The sequence below is a fragment of the Schistocerca gregaria genome, chromosome 3 (assembly GCF_023897955.1).
Source record: "Schistocerca gregaria isolate iqSchGreg1 chromosome 3, iqSchGreg1.2, whole genome shotgun sequence".
NCBI classification, from domain to species: Eukaryota; Metazoa; Arthropoda; class Insecta; order Orthoptera; family Acrididae; genus Schistocerca; species Schistocerca gregaria.
The window spans coordinates 527,323,773-527,348,811 of NC_064922.1; the positions used below are offsets into that span (position 1 = coordinate 527,323,773).

Genomic DNA, 25,039 nt, shown 5'->3' on the forward strand with positions numbered 1-25,039 from the left:
TGCTTGTCCAAAAGAGGACACACGAGTGCAACAAATCCCTGCAGTTGAACACAACGGGCGTAAATAAATTGCACAGTGAACTCCACTCAGGAACCATTAACTATAGTAGCAAAAATATAAGTCATAACTTGTGTAAAAAGTACAGGAGAGTAGGCAGTAATGGTGTATGCGAAACAAAGTTCCGTTCTTGGTGTGCAGAAGTTGATCCGTCACCAAAAACACATGAAAATTCATTGTCAGAAAGGAAATATGATGTCTACAGGGCCAGATTAAACCCACCTATTCAATTACGAAACAGATACGAAGTGCTAAGGGAAATAAGTGGTGATAGTGCTTCAGAAAATATTTTTGAAAGTACGCAGGTACATGTTTCAGCCGTTGCTGCTCCCCTGAATAGGCCTACATGCAATTCATGTCAACATATGCCTAGGTCACAGCAAAAAGTACATAATCACATGGGAAAACTGCACATTCTAGCTGATAGCCACGGGCGTGGAATAGCCTCTCTTGTTAATGAGGCATCAGTTGTGAAATCTACGAGTTTTGTCAAGCCTGGGGCTTCCCTTTTGGAGGTAATTAAGAATGTTTACACTGATGAAATTATCAAGTTGACTTCAAAAGACTTTGTAGCTTTGTTTGGTGGCTCTAATGATGTATATAAAAATGAAACCTCAAAAGCCTGCTCAGAATTGAAAAAGCATCTGGCTCTTTTGTCTCATACAAACATTCTCTTTGTCAACATTCCACATCGCTATGATCTGCCATGCTGGTCTTGTGTGAACAAAGAGATTAGTGCTGCTAATGAGAGTTTTTCCAGTATATGCAGTCAATTCGAAAATGTTTGTGTTGTTGATATTAGTGGCATTGGTCACAGATTCCACACTTCTCATGGCCTTCACTTGAATGGCCTAGGGAAGAAAATTGTAGAACAAAAAGTATTGGATGAAATAAAAAGGCACCAGCAAACACCTGTGCAGCACCATCAATGACAGTCAACAGTAACACCACAAAAATCAATAACAACATGTTCATCACAAGTATCAACAACAACAGAAGCAACAGCAACAACAAAATCATGACCATTAGCAGCAGTAAAATTACCACAAATGGTCAAAGCACAACCAGTAACTGCAACTAAACCTTCGGCGGAAACAACAGCAAAACCAACAGATACTACAACAACAGATCCACCATCAACAGAAGTAGTGCCAATAAAAGAATCAAAGGCAGCAACAGCACGAAGAATCCTGTCAGCACCACCACCACCACCACCACCACCACCACCACCTCCGGCCACAGAAACAGCAGCAGCAGCAACTGAACCAACAACAACAGTAGCAGCAAAAACAAAACCATCAACAACTGTTACAGCAACACAACACTGCCTAAGGAGGACTCAAAGACAAGGTACATTTTTCAATGCTTTTTCTAGTACATTCATGTCCCTATTTGAGATGTGTTTCCCAAAAAAGCGCAGAAAGATCAATGTCATGCCTAGGAACACAAGCCAGTGGATAACACCTGCTATTAGAGTTCTAGTCAAACATATCAGTCAACTCAAAAAAGATAACAAAGATGAACACTTCACAGAATATGTAAAGACATACAAGAAAATTTACAGGAAGGTGATCAAAAAAGCCAAGACAATGCACAATGACAGTGTAATTTCTGGGTCAGCAAACAAATCGAAAGCTATATGGAATGTTGTAAAAATGAAATAGGCCCAAGCAAAAATGTTACAAATCCAGATGACTTTGTTTTAATAGATGATCAAGGTGTGCTAGTCAGAAATTTTACTTTAGCAAATTACATTAATGACTACTTCATAAATAGTCCAATCAATCTGATTAAAAATTGTTCTAATTTGTAGAATATCAATCCCAGAAAAACAAAGTGTTAATTCTTTACTGCTACCTCCCACGAACAAATTGGAAGTAAATCGAATAATAAAATGTCCTCAGGGATTGACGAGATACCTTGCTCAGTCATGATGAGATGTGCTAGTGTCATATCAGACCCACTCTCACACATCATAAACATATCATTTTCAGAAGGTGTCTTTCTACAATGATTAAAAATTGCAAAAGTAAAACCATTGTATAAAAAGGGCAATACACATGAAGTGGGAAACTATAGACCAATAGCTTTATTACCAGTATTTTCAAAAGTAATAGAGACAGTCATGAAAAAAAGAATTATAAATTACTTCAAGAAATTCAATCTATTGTCTGTAAACCAACATGGCTTTCACAAAGGAATGAGTACAGAGTCAGCCATCACCCAATTCATTGAAAATATTGTAACGGGGCTAGATAAGAACAACAGTACAATAGGAATAAATTTGGACCTCTCAAAGGCATTTGATACTGTCCAAAATGATATCCTGCTAGACAAATTAGAATATGTCGGTATACGAGGAGTAGCTAAAGCGTGGTTTCAGTCATATCTCCATAATAGGAAACAGGTAGTAGAAATTGCAACAACAAACAGTAAAAACCAAAGTATTGTTTACAGATCGGATATTCAGACTGTGCCAATTGGGGTACCACAGGGGAGTGTTCTAGGAGCTCTCCTATTTCTTCTTTACATAAATGATATCAAGATTCCAGTAAATGGTACTCATATAACCCTGTTAGCGGATGACACAAACATTGCGGTAACTGACATAAACCAGGTATTGCCAACATCTGCAACCAGAGTTATAGAATACTTGCAAAATTGGTTTGAAGTGAACAAATTAACCATAAATATCTCTAAAACTAATTATATCCATTACAGGAAAGCAAAGTCACACTCTGATCTAGATCTCAGAATACAAAATAAAGAAATTGTGAGAGTTGCTCCCACTAAATTCTTAGGTGTACATATAGACGAAAATTTAGACTGGAAATCCCATATCCTGTATCTCTCACATAAGTTAAGCTCTGCTTGCTTTGCTTTACGTATTATTAGCTTTGTATGTAGTAGGGAATGTAGCAGAACTGTTTACTTTGCTTATATACATTCTGCTGTTACCTATGGCCTCACCTTCTGGGGTTATAGTAAGAAAACCATCTTCACTCTACAAAAATGAGCTGTTAGAATAATTACCAACAGTTCAAGCCTAACTCCTTCAAATCAATTATTTAAACAGCTGAATATTCTACCCCTAACGTGCCTCTATATACAGAAAAGTGTAATTAATGTAAAAAGAAATATTAACCATTTCCAATCCAACTCAGACCTACATACTTACAACACAAGAAAGTGCAATGACATTCATATAAAAAGAGTGAACAAGGCGTTGGCGCAGAAACAAACATACAAGGTAGCAGATGGTATAACAAACTACCGGTAAAGATAAAAGAAATAAAAAATTTGTCTTCATTTAAAGAACCAGTATTCAAATTTTTAATGACCAACTGCTATTATAGTGTAAAAGAATACCTGGAATAGCTTCATACTAAACAATTATATTTATGTACTCTGTGCCAATAGTAATTTTTATCTGACTGTTGCTATGATCTAAATAAATAATATGTACAAAAGTGCTAGAATTGTATGTGTTATATCTAAATATCTACTGTGTATTCCATGTAAAAAGTCTTTCTCATACATCAGTGTAAATAATCAAAGTTGTACATGCTATTTCAGTGTGGTCTGATGTTATGTAGTCTATTATGCACATCTGTATTTTTCATAGTATTGTTCACCCTATATTGAAAACAAAGATTCCAAGACTTACCAAGCGGGAAAGCGCCGGCAGACAGGCACAATGAACAAAACACACAAACACACACACAGAATTACTAGCTTTCGCAACCAATGGTTGCTTCTTCAGGAAAGAGGGAAGGAGAGGGAAAGACAAAAGGATGTGGGTTTTAAGGGAGAGGGTAAGGAGTCATTCCAATCCCGGGAGCGGAAAGACTTCCCTTAGGGGGAAAAAAGGACAGGTGTACACTCGCACACACACACATATCCATCCGCACATACACAGACACAAGCAGACATATTTAAAGGCAAGAACTTGCCCTTCAATACACCCTCTCTTCCCGTTACCTACCAGGCTTCAACCTCCGCTAATTTCAAGTTGCCGCCACTCATACCTCACCTGTCATGCAGTAACATCTTTGCCTCTGTACTTCCACCTCGACTGACATTTCTGCTCAAACTCTTTGCCTTTTCATATGTCTGCTTGTGTCTGTGTATGTGCGGATGGATATGTGTGTTTGTGCGAGTGTACACCTGTCCTTTTTTCCCCCTAAGGGAAGTCTTTCCACTCCCGGGATTGGAATGACTCCTTACCCTCTCCCTTAAAACCCACATCCTTTCGTCTTTCCCTCTCCTTCCCTCTTTCCTGAAGAAGCAACCATCGGTTGCGAAAGCTAGTAATTCTGTGTGTGTGTGTTTTGTTCATTGTGCCTGTCTGCCGGTGCTTTCCCGCTTGGTAAGTCTTGGAATTTATTTATTTATTTATTTATTTATTGACGAAATCCATGCAATGTACATTGTCTCTGGATGAATAAACAACTACTACTAGTATAAGGATAATATCTTCCAGTAAGAAATGTGATGTCTGTAGACTCATTTTCAAGCAGAGGGAGTAATGACAATATTTAGCAAGAATGGTTTCAACTTCCTTGTCTGTATAAGAGAAAATGAGGGATCCTTCTACAAGAGACAAGAGATTCACAACTACGACACACAAAATAAGGCCTACATTGATATTCTAAGCTGCTGCCTAAGTAAGACATTGGACAGTTTTCCAACAGCAATCCTGAAGATGTTCAACCACCGGATGTACGAACATTGTCATTGAGGATGTTCAGAGCTGAACTGATGAATGTGCTTGACCAACAGCCATTATATTCTGTAAATGAATTTTTCTCTGCAAGTGGAATTGTAAACTGGTCAATGTGATAATATACATGTGATGTCACAATGTGGAAACATTTAAGAGCTGCAGATTGATGTATGATTCTTGTCTTTTATCTTAGCTTTAGCAGTGGTTTTAATATACAATCACTAAGATTTGACATAGTCTGTCTTGCCATAGCCATTGAATGGTGTTGACTTCATAATAGCAACAGTTATATGTTATGGTACTGACTGCCTTGTTATTTTTGTTTTACAGTATCCATGTTAGTATGGTAGTCCAGACTGCAGTAGTGCATTCACTTTATATATTGTAAACTTCATGCTGTCTGACCAGTCATGGCTGGTGAATGGTGTAGAATTGATAATAAGGGTAATAATTGTTACAGAAGGGAGGTGGTGTTCACCAGCTCACACCTAAAGAATCCCTGGTCCACTAAACCTGTATCCATCCAGTGAAAAGTGAAGACTTTCCCTCAGCTGCTCTCCATTTCATATGGCCTGAGGGAAGATTACCCTCCCCCCCCCCCCCCCCCCCCCTCCCTCACACATACACACCCATCACCACCCAAAACCTGCAGACTGTGACATGCAAACAGTTATTAATATTTGGCATGCTGGCTAAGCTTACTGAGATGTTGATCAGCATGCTCATTCTGTCCTGACTGGTTATCACTTAGATGCCTCAGAAATTTACATCTGATGTTCCATTAACTTTCTGTTTCATAATGTACATGTCAGGAATTTTCAGTTCATTATACATTGTCTGAAATTGCACAATTTTCCTGTTTTCTCTCCATACTCCAGTCTAGTAATATATAAATGCTGATGCTCAAGGGTCTGAAAGATTGTGCAGAGGATCCTGGTTTTAAGCTTTCTCCATTAATAGGTGTGTGAATCAATTTTAATCATGTTTGCTGTGATTTTAGTACATTTGGTTTATACTATAGCGGAATTTGTTTAGCTTTTGAGAGTTTAGTTATATTCCTTGTCTGCACAATTGCCAATGTCTGTATTTGGTTTCCACATTTGAAAAAAAAAAAAAAAAAAAAAAAAAAAAAAAAAAAAAAAAAAAAAAAAACAGTGAAAGCATTTCACATTTTTAAAAGTGTAAATGGGAAGATGCATAAAGGAAAAAGGTCAGATAGAGGGCTTCCAGAGTGGTATAAATAAAAAAAATGAATTTATGATAAAAATAAATCTATAATTCTTTTAAGTATTTTAACTTTTCCTCTAAAAGAGTACCCAAATTTATAATTATCCTTTAATATTTATGGAATAATCCATCTGTTCTTGGAGGTACATAGACATGTTAATAATTGAAATACTCAGTATTAATGTTCCACAATTATTTATTTAATAGTTTGTTAGCAAGCTGGGACCCATTACCACTTTGTTTTGTTATTTGCCTCCTTATATTTTTTTAAAATTATTATTAATGTTAATGAGAGATGCATCATAAGATAAAGCTGTCATTCTGTAATCTGAGTATAAGACCAGGCCTAAATTAGCTAAATTACATTAGTCAGAATAATATACTAACTAATTTGAAGCTCTTCAAGCAATTAGTTTTGCTAAGCTCAGTTCAGGTAACTGTCAGTAACTATTTCCTATTCCAGTCACAGTGTTGACACATAAACAGATTTAATTACTATATTACTGATAAAATTGGGAAACTAACCAATAGAAATCCTTAAAGTATTCATGTAGCTGATTTCCACAACATGGTAGGAACATCAGCACTGAATTAGGTTCCAGGTAACTAACACTTTTATGTATGATATTGTTTATTTAGCTGTTTTTGCCATTTCTTCATCAAGAAGGCTTATTTCAGTGTTTCTGCACTATTCAGTTAATTTTAGATGTAAAATTCTAATTTTAAATAATCAAAAATACACATTTAACAATGTGAAATTTAGCAGCAATTTTTGCAAAGGTATATAAGCACTGGATTTGAAGCCATTTTAGCTCAGTCTGTTCTGAGATTTTGAGCATTGAATCTCTGTCAGTCAGAACAACCTTAATGTACCTTTGCAATAATGTGTTTAACTTAATGTGAAACCAGACTGTGAATTAGAACTGTCTATAACATATGCAAATGAAATTGAACATGAAAGACAGTCACTGCCTAGCTTCCGAGTGTGGAACCCTTGTCAGTCTGATCAGTAAGAATGTTGTTGTTGTTGTTGTGGTCTTCAGTCCAGAGACTGGTTTGATGCAGCGATCCACGCTACTCCATCCTGTGCAAGCTTCTTCATCTCCCAGTACCTACTGCAACCTACATCCTTCTGAATCTGTTCAGTGTATTCATCTCTTGGTCTCCCTCTATGATTTTTACCCTCCATGCTGACCTCCAGTACAAAATTGGTGATCCCTTGATGCCTCAGAATATGTCCTACCAACCGATCCCTTCTTCTAGGCAAGTTGTGCCACAAATTTCTCTTCTCCCCAATTCTGTTCAGTACCTCCTCATTAGTTATGTGATCTACCCATCTAATCTTCAGCACTCTTCTGTAGCACCACATTTTGAAAGCTTCTATTCTCTTGTCTAAACTATTTATCATCCACATTTCCTTCCATACATGGCTACACTCCATACAAATACTTTCAGAAACGACTTCCTGACACTTAAATCAATACTTGATGTTAAACAAATTTCTCTTCTTCAGAATCTTAAATCTATATTTTTCTTCTTTAGAAACACTTTCCTTGCCATTGCCTGTCTATATCTTATATCCTCTCTACTTCAACCATCGTGAGTTATTTTGCTCCCCAAAACTCCTTTACTACTTCAAGTGTCTCATTTCCTAATCTAATTCCCACAGCATCACCCAATGTTGTTGTAAATAAGAAGACAGACAGTGAAGTAGGATCATTAACAATGCCTGCTGATTAACTGTAATATAAAAGTGCCACATCTATTGTTCATCTGAGTGAGACTGTTGGTTGGTTATGTTATACTGCACAGTGACTATTGTCATATAAGTAGAAAAGGTGCACATGTGCATACTTTGTAAATGAGACTTAATTAAATAATTAAGACATGGACTGGCCATAGCCAGTTAAGTGAGGAGGGGTCTGAAGGCTACGGAAGTAAAGCCTGTGAAACCAAATGTGTGTGTGTGTGTGTGTGTGTGTGTGTGTGTGTGTGTGTGTGTGTGTGTGCGTGGGTGCGTGTGTGGGTGGGTGTGCATGCTCGTGTATATGTTTGCACTTCTGCAGGGTGGTAGCAGTCAGTTTGATGCTAGGGCAGTGCTGTTCCTGCTGGAGTTCTCCTTATTCCTTGTGTTTTACTGCCCATGTTAATAGATACTGGTAAAATGAATATTACGCTAGAGTAATTTGGGACTGCTCTGTCAAATGAACATGTAAAATTCCACTTTAAAAATCATTTTTTTTTTGGAATGGGGAACAAACTGAGAATGACTCCAACTATACATTGAAAAAACATAATTGGAAATATCTCCTGAAACACCAGAGAAAATGTGTCTGATGACTCTTATGAGAGACACCCTGAATACACACACACACACACACACACACACACACACACACACACACACACACACACATACAGAATGTAACAAGTATAATTGGAGATAATTTTATAAATGTTACCTTAATATATACACATATCCAGGTGTCAGTTGTTTATTTTCTACTTCAAACAGTCTTCCCACAAACACATCATAAACTTTACAACATAATGTTTCCTGCATCGCTGTATCTGGACCACAAAGTGATTGACACCTTGTAGTAAGACTTTCACATTTCTATATCTGACCTTCTGACCAGGAAAAAGAAGCATTAATGGCTTGCTCTTACCACATGTACTTGGAGATACTACCAACCTAAAAATGTACGACACCTAATAGGTATAATATTTGTCTGCAAATGACAAATACTAAAACATTCTGGAAACATCCCCCAGGCTGTGACTAAGCCATGTCTCCGCAATATCCTTTCCTTCAGGAGTGCTAGTTCTGCAAGATTCGCAGAAGAGCTTCTGTGAAGTTTGGAAGGTAGGAGACGAGGTACTGGCAGAATTTAAGCTGTGAGGATGAGTCGTGAGTCGTGCTTAGGTAGCTCAGTTGGTAGAGCACTTGCCCACGAAAGGCAAAGGTCCTGAGTTTGAGTCTCAGTACGGCACACAGTTTTAATCTGTCAGGAAGTTTCATATCAGCACACACTCTGCTGCAGAGTGAAAATCTCATTCTCGACACAAATACTGATGCAGAGTTGTTCACTACATCATCCTCTGTCACTATTACAAATGGATGCACATACACCCATTACACATACAACTATGGAACTTGGGAACATATTTATGAATCTCTCAAGATGCAGATTTTCAATATGCTGTCACATCCTGAGTGTGGTTTTTGCCTGGGATTGAGCAACAGGTTTTGTTATAAAGGATTTAGCCTGTTGACCCTTGGGAGAGGGAGATTTGATCTGGCTATGCTGTTAAAATACCTGGTATGAAGGTAAAGGACTGGAAGGTGACTTTAAATTAAACTCATTGGAAGTATTCAATAACATCTAAGTATCTAAGTTTATTACTGAAATAGTACAAGCTCAACCTATCTGTGTTGATGGTAGTGTCTCCATGAAGCGATGAAGTCTCAAACACAGAGAGGGAAACTCACTATCACTATTCCATCTTCTGTAATACTAATGAGACCCACATGATAAACAGACAGAGTCTCACGGGTAGCTAACAGCTCTCTAGGATCCCATTAGAGCGCTACCCTCCTACGGCGACCTCTAACTAACAGTTCTCAGTGCTTGACTGCAGTTTCAAGATGGCTAACATGTCCACAGCTTCTGTGACTTCTACTCCCATAAGCTTATGACATGAGCACTCTTGCAGTGTCCAGCTCCCAAGTTTCGTTCATATTTTCCCTTCAACGCCAACAGCTGTTGCCATGATATAATGTCAAAGAGCTCTTGTCACATTCTTGGGTCTACTTATGTTAGTTCTTCAGGGACTAGGTGGAGGGGAAGAGGTGCCTCTCTTAATATTGTCACACACTGCATCCTAAGCCATTCATTGGCTTCTCATGATGTGTTGTCCCCATCAAAGGCCCTCTCTTTGAGTCCCCCTTGCCCCTCAGATCTCTCTGTTTAACAAGAAGTGCTGGTCTCACCATTATACTATCATTACAAGGTGAGTGAGCTTTGTCCTTATGTATATGAATGAATCATTGAAAAGTAATGCCCTGTGGACTCTGTGTGTGCTTATAGCTTATATTAATTGCCCCTGGTTGATAGACTAGCAACTGGCTGGTCACCAACTTCTGCATTCTTCCCAGTGGCTTCTCTGGTAATGCCTAAGAATTTAAGTTTATCCTTACGTTCTTAATAATGTTAAGATGAGACTTAGATGTTTCCTGTGGACACAAAAATATCCTCCACCAACAACATGAACAATATCACATCAATACCTGAACTCCTCCCATACTTGGATAAGCGTGCACATTGTCACTTACGTTTTGGCAATACACATCTAGTTAAACTCTTCTAGATTCTGTGGTCAGGTGGGTGCATAACAGTTGTGCTTAATGAAGTATCATAGTGAAAAGCCACAGGTTGTCAAATCTAGTGACTCTGGAGGCCAGTTAAACCATCAACTGTTTGATGACTAATCTCATGGCTTGGTAGATTTCATTCAGATATTCATGCAATCAATGACTCCATTGATGGGGTGCCCTAGTCTTATTAAAAAATGAAATTGAACTAATTCAGCCTTGTAATCAACAAGTTTTTTAATGTAGCAAGAGACTGCTTACCATTAAACTTGTTCCCATCTAAGAAGAATGGGTCATAAGTAGATGAGTGAGATACCACACAAAGCACATTGACTTGGTGCTTGTACATGTCTTCTGTAGGCCCCATATTTGAAAATTGTGCTTTCCAAAAATTAAACAATGGACAATCCAGAATTGAATGTAACAATATTATGAAAAGGAAAGTTGCCACTCACCATATAGCAGAGATGCTGAGTTACAGATAGGCACAACAAAAAGACTGACACAAAGAAAGCTTTAGGCCCATAAGGCCTTCGTCAAAAATAGACACACACACACACACACACACACACACACACACACACACACACACACACACACACACACACACAAATGCATTTCCCACACACACGATTGCAGCTTCATTGTGTTTTGTTTACTTTCCCACTAAGATGAAAATCCCCTTCATGACTGAACATACCTCACATTTGTGTTTGTCATCATAGCAGCCTGTAACAGGTGTAATTTGTGTGGCTTCATAACCAACTGGCATTGCAAAACATGCTAAATTTTTTTTTAGGCAGCTGGCATGATGAGCTGATTTTGTAGGACTACGTTGGGAGGTTGTTTGAATTCGTGTTACCTTTTTTTCACAAACACAAAGGGAGCCAGGACCCTTTCCTTTGTGTACAACTGTGTGTCAACAAACTATTGATACCCGTCTGTTAATGTCCCTACCCTTTGGAAGATGAGTTTGTTACCTCAACTTGAAACACCTTTGCACTATAATCACAGAATTGCACTCTGCAAACATTGTTGTTTCTGTTGTTGTCTTCAGTCCTGGGACTGGTTTGATGCAGCTCTCCATGCTACTCTATCATGTGCAAGCTTCTTCATCTCCCAGTACTTACTGCAACCTACATCCTTCTGAATCTGCTTATTGTATTCATCTCTTGGTCTCCCTCTACGATTTTTACCCTCCACGCTGCCCTCCAGTACAAAATTGGTGATCCCTTGATGCCTCAGAATATGTCCTACCAACCGATCCCTTCTTCTAGGCAAGTTGTGCCACAAATTTCTCTTCTCCCCAATTCTATTCAATACCTCCTCATTAGTTATATGATCTACCCATCTAATCTTCAGCATTCTTCTGTAGCACCACATTTCAAAAGCTTCTATTCACTTCTTGTCCAAACTATTTATCGTCCATGTTTCACTTCCATACATGGCTACACTCCATACAAATACTTTCAGAAACGACTTCCTGACACTTAAATCTATACTCGATGTTAACAAATCTCTCTTCATCAGTAACACTTTCCTTTCCATTGCCAGTCTACATTTTATATCTTCTCTACTTCAACCATCATCAGTTATTTTGCTCCCCAAATAGCAAAACTCCTTTACTTCTTTAAGTGTCTCATTTCCCAATCTAATTCCCTCAGCATCACCTGACTTAATTCTACTACATTCCAATATCCTCGTTTTGCTTTTGTTGATGTTCACCTTATATCCTCCTTTCAAGACACTGTCCATTCCGTTCAACTGCTCTTCCAAGTCCTTTGCTGTCTCTGACAGACTTACAATGTCATCGGCAAACCTCAAAGTTTTTATTTCTTCTCCATGTACTTTAATCCCTACTCCAAATTTTTCTTTTGTTTCCTTTACTGCTTGCTAAATATACAGATTAATAACATCGGGGACAGGCTACAACCCTGTCTCACTTCCTTCGCAACCACAGCTTCCCTTTCATGCCCCTCGACTCTTATAACTGCTATGTGGTTTCTGTACAAATTGTAAATAGCCTTTTGCTCCCTGTATTTTACCCTTGCCACCTTTAGAATTTGAAAGAGAGTAATCCAGTCAACGTTGTCAAAAGCTTTCTCTAAGTCTACAAATGCTAGAAATGTGGGTTTGCCTTTCCTTAATCTATTTTCTAAGATAAGTCGTAGGGTCAGTATTGCCTCATGTGTTCCAACATTTCTGCTGAATCCAAACTGATCCGCGCCGAGGTCGGCTTCTACCAATTTTTCCATTCGTCTCTAAAGAATTCGCGTTAGTATTTTGCAGCTGTGACTTATTAAACTGGTAGTTCGGTAATTTTCACATCTGTCAACACCTGCTTTCTTTGGGATTGGAATTGTTATATTCTTCTTGAAGTCTGAGGGTATTTCACCTGTCTCATAGATCTTGCTCACCAGATGGTGCATTTTTGTCAGGACTGGCTCTCCCAAGGCCATCAGTAGTCCAATGGAATGTTGTCTATTCCTGGGGCCTTGTTTCAACTCAGGTCTTTCAGTGCTCTGTCAAACTCTTCATCATATCTCCCATTTCATCTTTGACTACATCCTCTTCCATTTCCATAATATTGTCCTCAAGTACATCACCCTTGTATAAACCCTCTATATACTCCCTCCACCTACTTCTTTCCCTTCTTTGCTTAGAACTGGGTTTCCATCTGAGCTCTTGATATTCATACAAGTGGCTCTGTTTTCTCCAAAGGTCTCATTAATTTTTGTGTAGGCAGTAACTATCTTACCCCTAGTGAGATAAGCCTCTACATCCTTACATTTGTCCTTTAGCCATCCGTGCTTAGCCATTTTGCACTTCCTGTCGATCTCATTTTTGAGACGTTTGTATTCCTTTTTGCCTGCTTCATTTACCGACTTTTTATATTTTCTCCTTTCATAACTTACATTCAGTATTTCTTCTGTTACCCAAGGATTTCTACTAGCCCTCGTCTTTTTACCTACTTGATCCTCTGCTGCCTTCACTACTTCATCGTTCAGAGCTACCCATTCTTCTTCTACTGCATTTCTTTCCCCCATTCCTGTCAATTGTTCCCTTATGCTCTCCATGAAACTCTGTACAACCTCTGGTTTATTCAGTTTATCCAGCTCCCATCTCCTTAAATTCCCACCTTTTTGCAGTTTGTTCAGTTTTAATCTACAGTTCATAACCAATAGACTGTGGTCAGAGTCCACATCTGCCCCTGGAAATGTCTTACAATTTAAAACCTGGTCCCTAAATCTCTGTCTTACCATTATATAATCTCTTTGATACCTTTTAGTATCTCCAGGGTTCTTACATGTATACAACCTTCTTTTATGATTCTTGAACCAAGTGTTAGCTATGATTAAGTTATGCTCTGTGCAAAATTCTACCAGAAGGCTTCCTCTTTCATTTCTTAGCCCCAATCCATATTCACCCACTATGTTTCCTTCTCTCCCTTTCCTACTGACGAATTCCAGTCACCCATGACTATTAAATTTTCGTCTCCCTTCACTACATGAATAATTTCTTTTATCTCATCATACACTTCATCAATTTCTTCATCATCTGTAGAGCTAGTCGGCATATAAACTTGTTCTACTGTAGTATGCATCGGCTTTGTGTCTATCTTGTCCACAATAATACATTCACTATGCTGTTGGTAGTAGCTTGCCTGCACTCCTATTTTTTTTATTCATTATTAAACCTACTCCCTCATTACCCCTATTTGATTTTGTGTTTATAACCCTGTGTTCACCTGTCCAAAAGTCTTGTTCCTCCTGCCACTGAACTTCACTAATTCTCACTATATCTAATTTCAACCTATCGATTTCCCTTTTTAAATTTTCTAACCTACCTGCCCGATTAAGGGATCTGACATTCCACGCTCCGATCCATAGAACACCAGTTTTCTTTCTCCTGATAACGACGTCCCCCTGAGTAGTCCTCGCAAGAAGATCCGAATGGGGGACTATTTTACCTCCAGAATATTTTACCCAAGAGGACGCCATTATCATTTAGCCATACAGTAAAGCTGCATGCTCTCAGGAAAAATTACGGCTGTAGTTTCCCCTTGCTTTCAGCCGTTGCGAACTTTAGAACACGATATGATTTCTACTGCGGAGTAGCCAGTTTGCAGCACATGACAGTACAATAACCAAGCAAACAGAAGACAAGCAACATCTAGTCACAATGAATATACACTAGACAATGTATTAATTCATCCAATAACTTAGCCATACTCCATCAATCAAGAGTTTTGACAACATAATACCGTGTAATAAGTGTATTATTTTGGAAATACCTCGTGCATTTTTTGAAGAGCCTAAATCACAATGACTTCAATGATCCTTGTAGCTGGTTTAAAAAGATTAATTAACTTTTAATTGTCAGCTGAAGACTACCATGTCACTAATACATTCCTCTCTCATGACAGTTCTCTGGCAATAAGGCCTTCTGAATACTTACATTTCTATACTTAACTAGTAGGTCATGTTCAGTACTTTTACTATGCTTCTGAATTTTTTTAGCTTTTTGGCGGTTTTGTCCACAGTTTTCAAAGTACTGAACTTGTCAGTGGTATCTTGACTGAAGCTATTAGAATTATATTATCTCTTGTATCTTGTTATTTAAAAAAATGGCTCTAAGCCCTATGAGGCTTAACATCTGAGGTCATCAGTCCCATGGACTTAGAACTACTTAAACCTAACTAACCTAAGGACATCACACACATCCATGCCCAAGGCAGAATTCAAACCTACGACCATAGCAGCAGTGCAGTCCCATACTGAAGCACCTGGAACCACTCGGCCACAGAGGCCAGCTATTTTGTTCTTAATTTGAGAATCTTGACCACAGATGTAGATCTAACATTACTGCTGCAAACAGCAGTTGGTGATTGTGAAAACTCTCTTACAGAATTGCCAGATCAGCTAGTTGAAAAACTAGCTACTTTTTTATGTTACATTGCTTTGTGATTATAGTAGTCACTTCACTGCCAAAAAATAATGAACATTACTCTTCAAACTGATTGTAGTAGAAAACCGTGTCTGAAACAATGGTGGCATTCCCTACACATATTTATGTTTCTGTTAAATTGATACAAGATTACTTTGTCAAACATTTGACCATAAAAATTTGCATTAGTTATTCCATTAAAGATATTCTTTTATGAAAAACAAAAAAGGAAAGATTGCAATTAATAATAATTAATTGTAAATGATTTCTCTGAAAATTAAATGGATTAGATAGCTTGGAAGTCCACTCATTATGGAAATATGTTAGATCTCATGGCAACAAGTATACTTGACCATTAAGAGGAAGGTCATTTTGAAAGTGCTATTATGACCATGAGGATGTGGTAGTAACAATATTTACCATGGTACACAGAGTGACTAAAATAAATTGGTAGATTTATATGTTCAGTACATGAGATGGAGAGTATCGTCAAGGAGGATTCTGGAACATTTAGCTCTGGGTTAGAGCAAGCTGAGGAACTGTTGCTGATGTTTAGAGGAATAACAGACAAAACGCTGGAAACATTTATCTAGTAGAACACTATGTAGTTGATGGGAGGAACCCTCCATCGTATACAGTCTCCATGAAGAAACTGCTACAGAAACAATGAATTTTGCACAATAGTGTAATACAATATATAGGAGTATAGAGTTTGCATGCCAAATGCGCATTTTATGAAGTCGTGGAGGACAATTATAGCAGAATTGTATTGACAGACTGCTCACAAAATGCACAGAAATTCTTGTCATACATATATACTGTTAGCTGTATCATAGTTAGTGTTAGTCACTACCATATGTAAACTATAATTTAAAAAACCATTCAGAATGTACAGTTTAGTTAATAATCATTTTGCAATTATTTGATAAAAAGGTAATATAAGAGAGATTGTTTTAGATAGTTATTGTAACACAAGTGTAATTTAACAGGAAACCTGAGAAGATTAAATTAACTAAAAAGGAAAGAGATAGGATGAAAAAATGGATAACAATTCGGTCAAAACCAAAGAAGGAACATGAACCACCCAAAATACGTGTAAGTACTAAAATGTTATCGATCTACTGCTGTCTGTGTAATACATCTGAAAAAAATGTGACTATTACAACAAAATTAAGTGCTTTCCAGATTAAAGTATTTGTTTCCACAATTTTTACTTTCTCTTTGATGATTTTTCATTAATCTAGAGAATGTCTGAGATAGTGTATTAAAACAATGGTAAGTTTTTCTTGAATGCAGCTACTGACATGAAAAACTTTTTAGGTAAAAGAAATTGAAAAACACAGAGCTGTGGCTGAATATGAAACTAAGTGAAATACCTCATAATTTATTATGTTTAGAATAAATGTTTATTAATTCACAAAGATTAAAAATTTCTCAGCATTTTAATTCATGCTTACATTAGCTGAATGGTATCTGCTTTTATGGTATTTTTCCCATGTGCTTCCTGAATCAGAAAAAAGTCCAATTAATCATCTTATCCATATAGCATCTAACTTATTCAAAGTAAAAAATATGCAGGATGGATTTATTTAATTATCTAGAGATGATATAAGATTTATCATCACAATCCAATGAAAATAAATAGTGCATTATATACATACATACAGAGTATATAAGTATGAGGATAAGACTGGTGGCTGGACATGGCCTTGATGCAGGAACCTTCCAAGCATCTGCCTGAAATTATTTAGGAAAACTATGGAAAACATAGCTCAGGATGGCTGGACAGAGCTAACTCCAGCCTCCAAAATATATCAGTTTCTTAACAACTACCTTGCTTCATTCAGTGAGTCCCTGTTGTACTGTGTTCTTTGATTTACAAGTGATATGCACAATATAATTTATAAATAGAAACCTAGTTTTGCACTTCATTGCTGCACACACTAAGGACATGTGTGGTGACTGCTGGATCACAAACGTGCTGTTATACCCCTTGCCCTAGTGCCACTCTCTTCAGAAAACTGACTCCAGGCTCATAAACATGCAACTATGTTCTATGCATACTTAATTTTTCTCCCCTCAGTCAATTTGTGAAACTGAGTCAGCACCACTCATGGTGAGTGACATATTGATCTCAGGGGAATGATGAGATATTACTACTATGCACTAAATAAGAGAGCCTTCCACAAAGTAAAGAATGTTCCATCATACCAAGATATTGTTTAACAATAATACAGAAACTGAATATACATGTTTTGGAACATTATTTGTACACTTTTTCACCTCACTTATTTAGGCTCCTGTTGTACCTTGGTGCCACTTTGTGTATACCATTTTTATGCCATGTGTCTGGCTGGATATTCAACCAGGTCATGACAGCATCCTTCAGGTCTTCATCATTTGCACAGTGTTTACCAGCAAGGAACAGACAGGAAAAATTCCAATGGTGCCAGATATGAGTTGTAGGGAGGATGCTGAAAGATATCCGACCCGAATGTCTGATCCAGCATGGCTTGAGTCTTCCAGGCAGTACGCAGGTGTGCATTGTCATTCACCAGAACAATTACATGCAGAGCTTGCCTCTTTGGCAGTTCTGGATAGCCAACAAAGATATTCAAGGGTACCACAGTATGCAGCAGCATTGATTTTGTGTTGTGGGGGTGACACCTTGACATGAATATGGAATACATCAGTTTTTGAGATGATACAGATTGTTTAAACTTGTGTGATGCAGTTTGTTTGAACTTGTGTATAGTGACTGAGGATGAAGCCACTCCATAGATATTTGCTTCATTGTGGGAATGTTATGAGAAACCAATGCTTCTCCTCCTGTAACAATATGGTCAACAAACATGTCGCCATCTCTTTCTATAATGCTCCAAGTTTGCAAAGGCATACTAGTTCTCACAGCATTTTGGTCATCTGCAAGCAAGCATGGCACTCACTTTAGATAGATTTGTGGTATCTTAAGTGTTGAGTGACAATTTTGAACACAATTAATGACACATTTCCAGACATTGTTCATGCACATTGCAAATTATGAATCATTGATTCTCTTGAATGATGTGATCCACCTTTTATTTAAGTGCATCTGTGATGATGGAGGGCCAACCTGATGTCTCTTCATCGTAAACATTTATCTCCCATTCTTAAAGTATCCTTCACAAGTAATTCATACTACACAGTTAGATTAGTTAGAGACTCAGAGTAGTGGTTAATAATGAAATGGGGTAACTAACTTTTGGACACTGGCTGCATTCATTTACCTTCACCGAAATGGTAAGAAGTCTGTAGTGAATGTCACAGGCCCTAACATTTCCCACCTGCAGAAAATTAATACCACCTCACACCTCACAGTTGGCAGGATTTGTAGTCAGTAACAGCTGTGGTCACAGCTATCTCTGCTCCTACCATCTGACGAGGTCTGACTTACGACTGTATGTGGCAACTATCGGCACACTATACTGAACACCAGAAGCCAATTAGCAATTGCCACAAGACGTGTGTGGACTGGGTGCAGGAACATCATTTACTTTCTGGATGGCACTCATATGTTTGCATATGATTTTCTTGTTAAAAAATTACATTTCTTTTGTGTATTTTAATATGACAGGGTATCGTAGTTACCCCATTTCATAATTAACCACTACTCTGAGTCTCTAAGTAATCTAATTGTGCAGTATGAATTACTTGTGAAGGATACTTAAATTACTTTGTTATTCAGTTTTTTCTCTGACACAAAATGCTGTTTTACTTTTCTTTGTTTGATTTTCCTTGGTAAATGTAAACTGGTTAATGTTCTATGATTATGTGTAGAGCTACTAGTGAAATACTCAGTAATATCTTCCCAGATATGCACAACAAAATGTGTTAAACCCAGGAAAGAGACCCATAAGTAAGAATTGAGTATACATAGGACACGTGTGTCACCACAAGACGTTTAAAACTAAACTCCATCCGAACACACCTTGGAAGGCCCAATGGTATCAATCAGCTGCTGTGTCAACCTCAGCCCACAGGCATCACTGGATGCAGATATGGAAGGGCATGTGGTCAGCACCCTGCTCTCCCGGCCATATGTCAGTTTACGAGACCAGAGTTACTACTTGTCAGTTTACGAGCCGGAGTTGCTACTTCTCAGTCAAGTAGTTCCTCAGTGCTCCTCACTTGCCAACAGCGGCTCGCCAGACCAGATGGTCACCCTTCCAAGTGCTAGCATAGCCCGACAGTGGCTAACTTCAGTGAACTGATGGGAACTGCTGTTACTGCTGCGACAAGGCTGTTGGCTGGCTGTTACATATTGATAAATAAGCCCTACATGCTGATGGCATTCCTGTTCATTCTGTGTTCATTCATGTTGACTAACAGTCAATATTCATCCATAAAAAAGCTTGATGTTTGCTTCACAATCTACAGATGTATCATCATCCTTAATGTGGCAGAGTTGTTTTTTCTCTTTCTATGCTGATGTGCATGCTGTTTGTTTTCTGTATGATCAATAATAATTTATTACATATTACTCAGTCATAAGCATCCTTGAGGGTTTCATTTGATTTCTCTAGTAGGAGTTCTGGTGTTTCATCAATGAGTATGACATAGCGTCACCATCAAAGAGAACATATTTTCCAAAATGTATACTCTCTCGAAAGTCACTGATATCAAAAGAAGAGAACTGGACCCAATATAGTAACCTGACAAGCCCTCATGTTTGTGTTTTTATTTTGTTTTACTAAAAATTTATCATTACCAGACATATGAACTATATCTACCTTTTGCACCCTGATTTACAGGAAGTACTGGAACCACTCATTTGCTATTTGTGATTCTGGCTTCTACCTTGTTTAGTAGTATTTTATGTTCAACATTGCCTAAACAATATAAATTATAATAAATTGCCACTCAGCACATAGAGGAGGTGGTGAGCAGCAGACAGGTAATCTGCTGGATAAGCTATCATTTGACATGAAACTCTAGAAAAAGAAAACAGCAGATACCACAGACAAGGAAGCATGTGTGCTGTTCTCCTGTGTACTGTTATTTCATTACTGAGGAGATATTATATGCATAATTGGGGCTGATGATTAATATTTTGTTTGGTTTAGCTAACATTACTTCCTCAGTGATATAAGCCTCACAGATGATAAAATGGGATGTCATTAACATCATATCATACCAGAAGAAGTCCATTATTATATCACACAGGGTGACAATTATAGAACTACATGAAAAAAAATTTAAATTAGTTCCAAACTACAGGATTCACACACTCTGTTCAACATGTAAACATTACTACAGATATTTGGATTTAGGTTATGACATGTTTGATATACCTGCCATCATTGGCGATGATGTGCTGCAGACAAATAGTGAAACTCTGCAAGACCCAATGAAGTGTTGGAACATCAACTCTGTTGATGACCTCCTGAGTGGCTTTTTCCTGCTCAGCAATGGTTTTGAGGTTATTGCTGTACACCTTGTCCTTAATATAGCCCGACAAAAAAGAGTCACATGTGTTCAGATCCAGAGAATATGAGGCACATGCCAGTGGTCTCTGGGTATTGCAGATCCAGAATGTGGTCCCCAAAGTGCTGCTCTCCTACTTTGATAGGGTCAAGCTCTGTCTTGGTTGAACCATACCTTGTCAAAGTCAGGGTCACTTTGGATAATGGAGATGCAATAACCTTCCAAAACCTTCATGTACCATTTGGTAGTCACAGTGCCATCAAGGAATATCTCACTGATTATTCCATGACTGGACATTGCACACCACACAGTGACCCTTTGAGGGTGAAGAGACTTCTCGATCGAGAAATGCAGATTCTCACTCCCCTAAATGCACCAATTTTTCTTATTGACAAACCCATCCAAATGAAAGTGAGCTTTGTTGCTAAGCCAAACCATACAATTCCCATCATGCCCCACAGTCAGCCATGCAGTTTGAATGTTCTAATGCAAATCATTCAGAAGTTAATGACAATTTTATTTCGTATAGTTCAATAATCGTCATCCTGTATTATACTGAACTGTAAAGTTTGTAAGTGGGAATACTAAGTAATCTTAATTTTTATCAATAGGCTTTACAACAATATATTTCATTCCTTCAGGAAATTCAAGATGAAAAATAGACAAAATTGAAAGAAAGATTTATGAATGGCCTATAAAGTTGTGACAGTCTGAGATACAATTTTCCCAAGAATATAACCAGTAGTTTGATATATCACAAACTTAATCATAGATATTATGATAGGTCACTGAGTCCTCAGTGCGCAGTTGATGTGTTTGATGGCGTGTGGTGGATATTGGAAGTGTTTGGTAGAGTTAGACACTATGTCTGATTTTGGTGTTTGTGAGGGTAACATATATTGTAACTAAGCAACATGAATTTAGATGCTGCAAGATTTTACTTGGTATCTCAAGACAGTTTACCATGATGGTAGTGAAAATATTTCTGTGAGCTGTGCTGCGTACTATGTGGCATAATGTTTAGTATTACTTGCTGGTGGACTGTTGTTTTCCAGGTGAAATCTGAGAACCAGCAATTACTTGTTATGTAGTATTTATCACTTTTGGAGAGTCCTCAGAATTTCCTATATTTTTAACATTTATATATTTTTGAATATTTGATTTTTGTATAAATAAGAGCTCCATGCATGCAGGTTTTCAGTTCTGTTATAGCTTCATATTAGTGTTTGTAATAAAACTGATTTCAGTGTTAGGTGTTGTACTTCATTGACAACTGCTTTTTCTGATTTGGACTTGATTGTGGTTATATTTAATGTGACACTGATTGGCAGAGATGTTGGCTACCATAAAACATCTACATAACTGTGGTTCTGATTGAGCAACATAAAAGCTACTGCCTACACAACATCTACATCACTGTGGCTCTTATTGGGCAACATAAAAGCTACTGCCTACACAGACAGGAACTGGAAAACAGACAGGAACCAGAATACAAGCAATGCATCATCCCCAAGGTCCATATATTTGGGAAACTAATAGATCCCAAAACACCAAGTCAGCAGCACATCAAGCATCCCTCAGTGATTTCCAGATACATTGGTCAGAATCTGATGACGTGGCTGCAAAGGATTCACCCAAGCCACCAAATACAGTAGATGAGATAATATGAGCAAATGTGTACTTTTACTGTGATGGCATAGCCCAGCAGTAGTAGAGAACAATGAAGAGAGGTTCAATAGGTGAGACAAATTGTGTTCTGGAATGAAGAAAACATTGGCTATAGTCAGCAGCAAGTCTGCTTAGTAATAGAACAATTGAAGAACGGAGTCCAACGTCATGGGGAACAACACTGTCTTATAAACAGAATGTTTTTTCCCTACATCATGTGGAAAATCTGAACATCACAGAAGCTGACAAACTTTCACTATTGATGAAAGGGGTAGCAGAAGACATAAGCCAAGCTTTCTTTTTGTAAAGGATATTGCAACAACTGAAGACTTCATCAAAGGGTACCAGTGCATCAAGGAAACACTACATAAAAGAGTGGAATGAAAGAAGTATGACCCCCAAATATTGTCCCTATGGCACTTGTGGAAGACCAGCATGACTTCACCACTCTCATATGCAAAGTAGAAAGAGAAGAGATACAGCATTTTATGGCAGCCAGAACTGACAGACCATGGAAGCAAGAGATAGCTAGGAATAGAGAATGTAGGGAACAGAATGTTGAAGAAGAGGTGCACCGGTCATTAGCACCAGTCTCACCACTGATTGAAGACACCAGGGAGAATGGACTTGACCAACTCAGTCTTAGGCCACAGTCATCAAATGAAACCGCAATAACCAACCAGATACAACTAATTCCTCTGCCAAGTACAGTACCTCACAGGAGAGCAGAGGACAGAGGACAACACCCTGGGCTGTTTCCACTGTGGACACCCAGGACATGTTATACACTACTGTAGAGAAAGAAGATGAGTTTTCAATTACTACTGCACCTCCAGACATCAACTATCACAACAGTTCTATTTGAAAATCGATAAATAACAGTCTACACTTACTACTTCACCCACTGAAGCTGTGTCAACACCTGAAGCTCCAGAAATTGCTGGGTTCTTTGTAGAAGACAACATTTTTAAACAAAGAGCACGTGTGATGTTGAACAGAGAGACTGGGATGATACCAATACTCCTTGTTGTGACATTCTCATACAGTACAGTGAAGCAAGAACACTAAAGGCTTCACCCTCTTCTTTCTTCTTTTGCAGTTGCAAGGCAAAAACTACAATGGATATACTGTTCCTATTTCAACTGGATGATACTTGGGATGTTTACGTGAAACATCTTACTACCAGGACCAATGAATCAAGACGGCTGGCTTGCTCATGGACCCTGGATGCCAGTCCATTGAAAGACTGAGTGTGCTATAATGCCAGTCACCAACCATTGAAATACAGCCCAGGAGACTTGATATTGATATTCATATATATGCAGAAAGTGCGACTATTGCAAAAGTTTCTGAAGCACTACTTTGGGCCATGTCACATCCTTTGTCACTTGTCAGACATCACATATGAAGTCGGGAATTATGATCCTTCATCAACAGCACAAAAGCACAGAGACATGTTATGACATGATGAGTGGGGTTAACTTCATTGCTCGTAATAGTGAAAAGGAAGTGACAACATGACTAGAACATTAGAGTCCATGAGTGCTGCCATACAGAGCACCACTGACAAGATCTAGATGAAGGATGCCGCACTTGGCTACAGTGAGAACTTCTGAAACAGTGGGCGCCATTCCCCATCGAGGAACTTAATTCTTTTCTGGCTGTACATTGAGATTTGTCATAAACATGCTTTCAGTACTAAGTGTTGTACTTCTTTGATGACCAAGCTTTTGGATTTGGACATAATAGTGGGTGTGACATGACAATAGTTGCCAGTTTTTTTTTTTACATTTTATTTTATTTTTTTATTCTTCAAGCTATGGTGTAACTTTGAGAAGTCAGCTAAAAGCTTTCTTTTCACCAATGACCTGTTTTGTTTCATATTTAAGCCTACTTTATACATACAGTTCTGTCATCAGAGGTGTTAATTTAAGATGTAATTGTCTTGCTTCTGTACAGTTAAATAAATTGCTTGATATGTTTCAGTAACCAGTATAATACACAATCATTTTAAGCTCTCTTTTTCTAAACAAAAGTCCATTCATAGCAGACCTGAAAACTACCTCAGGCTATTTATACTTTCTTCTCATGTTGTTGTAAAGTAGCAACGTTTTACAGTTAACTACAAGTAAGATTATACTAATCTGTATGTTCTCACGAGTGTGAAAGCTCAATTGTTATCATATAAAAGTATCAAAATTTGCAAGCCTGTGAAGCCAGTGCCTCTTTTCTTCTGGCAGAATGGTTGTAGGTGAAGGAAGAGGGATGTACAGTAATAGGGCTGGTGAGGTATAGAAAATGGGGAGAGTTTGAAAAGTCACCCAGAATCCGAGGCCAAGAAAGACTTGCCAGATGGGATGAAATAAAAAGGCTAATTGTTTGGGTCTGCACTGGGTGAGATTTGAAAATCTGAAGCTTAAGGTGGAAGATAGTGTAATACACAAAACAGAGATTACTGTCAAAACATCATGCGTGAAATAATAAGAGTGGAAGGCTAAGTGCGTTGTGTATGGTAGAGGTGTGGATGTGAAGAAAAAAATAGAAAGGCTCAAAAATAAAAGCCATAGACAACTAAA

General features: G+C 38.0%; 1 protein-coding gene across 1 annotated transcript in view; it reads left to right on the top strand.

Moving 5' to 3' along the window:
• LOC126354255 (uncharacterized) overlaps nucleotides 1-25,039 on the top strand; it is a 205,147-nt gene that overhangs the window by 141,107 nt on the left and 39,001 nt on the right. Inside the window, exon 6 of the mRNA XM_050003772.1 lies at nucleotides 16,322-16,427. Within this exon, the coding sequence (XP_049859729.1) occupies nucleotides 16,322-16,427 (106 nt within the window). The remainder of the gene's footprint in view (nucleotides 1-16,321; nucleotides 16,428-25,039) is intronic.